At 39.5% G+C, this 3,845-nt stretch overlaps 1 protein-coding gene across 1 annotated transcript; it reads right to left on the bottom strand.

Moving 5' to 3' along the window:
• Positions 1-200: 200 nt before the first annotated feature.
• CGA (glycoprotein hormones, alpha polypeptide) lies at positions 201-3,084 on the bottom strand. The gene is made up of 3 exons (XM_059469260.1): positions 2,985-3,084; positions 1,865-2,049; positions 201-419 (listed from the first exon to the last, which is right to left on the bottom strand). Exons 1-3 carry the CDS (start codon positions 3,082-3,084, stop codon positions 342-344), a joined length of 363 nt encoding a protein of 120 aa, XP_059325243.1. The 3' UTR covers positions 201-341.
• Positions 3,085-3,845: the final 761 nt, after the last annotated feature.

Below are 3,845 nucleotides of genomic sequence, written 5' to 3'. Positions count from 1 at the left end.
GAAATTTAAATTGCATCAGAATATAGTTTTTTCTGTTAAGTTAATAAATCACCATTTTCCTCAATAAACATTGATGATTTAAGTGACAGTTTATTTTAAAAATAGATCAAGCATTTGGTCATGCAAGTGCTGTATTTTATCCCTAATGGAAATAATTACACTTACTTAAATGCATGAAGAAGCAAGGAGGAAATAAAATAGCCATCTATCTTATCCAGAGGTCTACCCAGAGTCTTTACCAGAAAACATAAGGTTTTACACTGTGGTGCTGTAAAAGCCGAAAACAAATGTTCCATTCACTGTTGTCCTGTTGTCCTTGACCATTAACAAAGGGACAGGCTTTAGGATTTATGGTAGTAGCAGGTACTGCAGTGACAATCTGTATGGTTCTCTATCTTCACATTGTCCTTAAGGGTAATCTTAAAAAGAGAAAACACATACATAAAACAAATAATTAGGATCAGCTAAGCAGTAAAAACAGTATTGTCAAGTAAAATATGTCTGAAAACTTCTTCTTAACTAAAAGTACACAGGCCCTTTGGGGTACATGTACTAGAATGACCTCAACACCAACCTATGAAGCTGCATCATCACTCTTCTTGGAGCTGTAATGTGAAAGTTTTCAGTAGTGACATGCACAGTGACACAATATGCTGCTCTTTAACTTGGACATTCCTTAAAGTGTCTCATTTTCCAAAAGCATCTAGTAACCAATCTATGGAAAATCAGAAAGTGTCCTTAAAATACATCACATAGGAATTACAAAAACAAAGGCAACAAACACAAGAGTCACCTTTATACTTAATCTCAACCAAATTCTAGCTGCTGCCTCAGGGCACATATAGCATTGTCGGTGTAGAGTAAGATCTATGTTGTCCTCAGGTGAAGAGCCCGGATTGGTTCAGCAGAGTTTAAAGTCAGGTGTCCAGCTCTCATCACAGCCAATGGAGACCCAGTGCTCTCCTCAGCTGCACCCACTGAGCTGTCCATTGTCATTTGAGGGGTCAGAGGGGATCTCACCAAGCCTCCAGCTGTCACTCTAGAAACACTTTCATGGGTTCTGTGTCTGCCAGCCATACCCATATGACTTCAGTACTCTAAGGTATTTCAAATGCACTGAATCTGTGAGTGGGTAACTGAGCTGAGCCTCTAGCCTGATTCAGGCCACCACAGGATAGACACCTTAGCTTGTTTCAACTAGCTCACCATTTATTACATAAAATGTAAGGTTTCTTCACTTGGAGCAGAAACACTCCCAAAATAATCAGAGTTAGAAGAAATTTTAAAAGATCCTTCCAGGTGAATGTTAAATGCTCACAGTACTTGCACACATTTACAGTTCCCTCTTGGTTATACTATGAAAAAGTAAAACACCATCTCAATTAATCTAACGAGCACAGATGGCTTTGGTCCCTCATTCCCATACATGTAATTGATAGTATTGACCAGGCACCTTCCCAGAGAACTCCTTTCTATGCAGGAAAGACACAAGGCAATTGACTTATTAAAATCACATAAACACTGCATAGCATTTAAGGGGAGGGTGCACATCCAGGAGAGCTGAAAATACTGGGACAAGTCCACCACCAGAGCTGCAGGTGTCATGAGACAAAGCAGTTTCACAGAATTCAGTGTCACTGCACCAATTGCCTCATCCCAGCTGAATATCAGACACATACTGGTTGATGATTTAATTTCTTCTTTATAAAAAAGAAAGAACCAAGGCATAAAGGACATAAATGACAAGGATTCTTCAAACTGCTCTCCAGTGTCCTCCAGCAAAACCATATTCTTTACTATTCAGTGCTTCACCTTAATATTGCATTCTAAAAGAAGCTAAAGCAGACCTCATTCTTACTCTCACCTTGGTAAAAGCCTTTGCTACACAGCATGTTGCTTCTGATGTAATGTTCTTTGGAACAAGCATGGTCTTCTTGGACCTCATTGGAGTGGGATAGGCACGGGAGAAACAGCACCCAGTGCACTGGTAAATGGGTGCTCCTGGCTTGGAAAAGAATCTGTTCTCCCCTAGCTTGCACTCTGGACAGCCTGCCATAAAAATATAAGGAAGAGGATTTTACTTGGTTTCCAGATGTACTTTTATTTTCAAAAAGAAAGGGAAAGTGCAGGCCATAAGAGGAAGCACAAGCCACATTCTGTTGCTTGATGTCTGCAGAACAGAAAAGCACAACACAAAAGATCTCTTCAGGTTTTTTCAACTCTGCAACACGCACCAGCTGTAAAACTAGGCTGTGACTTTCTAGGTAAACCATAAGCACTACTGGATCTTTTCTGGTTTTCTTTTCAATTTTGTTGATACTTGGGAAGGTTTGTTTCTGTCTACAGCACTAACTATTCCTAGAAAACTTCCTACTAGCTGTAGACAGTTAAAAGCACCAGCAGGATTTGTAGTGCTTCTTAAACACTGCCTGTTTTTAGCAAGATTTTGTTATAGAATACTTTTAAAGCATTCAGTGGTACCAAGATTTTTGTACATCACAATTTTTTATATTTTATTTAAAGCTAAATAAAAAACCCTGCAACCTCCAAAGTACCCTTAAAATCTAATATATGTCTTTCATAGAATGCTACACCACCAGCATCCCATATTCTGGGATCTTTGTAGGAAAAATATTCTGCATATTATGAGGAAAAGCTGTGGTTCTGCTGTTCCTATTGTTACATTGTAATTTAGTTCACAGGAGTACAAGAAACCAAACATTTCTATTCAATAGTGTTTCAAGGATTAAGTTTACCCATATCAACTTGAGGACATGGTCATCTCGGACATCGTTGACCAGGAGAAATTAAATTTAGGGAAGAAATAGGAAGCATGCTCATAGTGAAATTATCTTGATTTATTATACCCTCATTGTCAATAAATGCAACTGAATAATAAAATTTATGACCACATTTATAAAATGTGAAAATTTAATTAATACTCTTTATAATTGTTCTATTTCTGAATGCTGAAAGCAGCTTACCCTGCATGAGAAACTCTCCATCTGGGAAAGTATGAAGAAGATGTAGAAATACAGACAAAATGGTCAATGTGACAGCTGCATACTTCCCATAGCAATCCATGATCTGTCTAGAAATACAAATACACACATTTTTGAAGGCTGAGACCAAAGGCAGCATGAAAAGAACATGGCTCCTGCCTGACAGGGGTTACTAAATTGGAAAGAAACAAAGCTTATGAGCAAAACTGATATGCAGTGCTTTCCAGTGCAATGAATGAAGGCAGTGGAAACAAGCATCTTCCTAATAAGATAGAAAAAAAAAAATTAGAGGAAAGAGAATGATCTGGTGCTGAGCTAAGCAGAATGGCTAAGAGGCTGATGATGTGGTAGTCACCAGGCATCAAGGCTGGGTGCTGGGTACAAGTAACTTCATCTCCTCCCTCCCACCTGCCCAGTGAGTCAGTTCATGCTGGCAGAAAACAGAGGATAAAGGAATTAAAAGCAGCCAATAACAATCAGGAGGAGAAAACATTGGCAACAGTTTTGGAAGCACTAGAAATAAGCATTTAGAAGAGGCATCCAAAAGTTCTGTGTATGCATGTAGGTTTGCATCTAGGCTCTGTGAAACCTGTGGTTTCCCTTCTCTGCTTGGACTTTTCCTGAAAGCTTTGGAAGCATTGAACATGGCTGTCAGGTTCCTGAGGAGCAGCTGCCAGCCCTCTGTGACCTGTTCCTTCAACAAGAGTCAGCTGTGTCTGCAGGAGAAAGGCAGCCCTTCACACCATTTAGATCCACAACCTCTTATTGTCCTGCCAAGCATTTTGGGAACTGAATTGTACTCAACAGCATCTATGGAGCCAGCAGAGTGGATTGGCTGGACCT

This window comes from Ammospiza nelsoni, chromosome 3, assembly GCF_027579445.1.
Source record: "Ammospiza nelsoni isolate bAmmNel1 chromosome 3, bAmmNel1.pri, whole genome shotgun sequence".
Taxonomy (NCBI): Eukaryota; Metazoa; Chordata; class Aves; order Passeriformes; family Passerellidae; genus Ammospiza; species Ammospiza nelsoni.
Note: the sequence above shows the minus strand (reverse complement) of the source record. Positions and strands in the feature narration are given on the sequence as shown.

Bases quoted from the DNA above. Each gene is read 5' to 3' on its own strand.
- CGA (XM_059469260.1), bottom strand. From the start codon at position 3,084: ATGGATTGCTATGGGAAGTATGCAGCTGTCACATTGACCATTTTGTCT. The intron at 2,050-2,984 runs GTAAGCTGCTTT...TTTTTATGGCAG, and splicing joins TGGAGAGTTTCTCATGCAGG to GCTGTCCAGAGTGCAAGCTA. The intron at 420-1,864 runs GTGAGAGTAAGA...TCTCTTTTTAAG, and splicing joins TAGCAAAGGCTTTTACCAAG to ATTACCCTTAAGGACAATGT.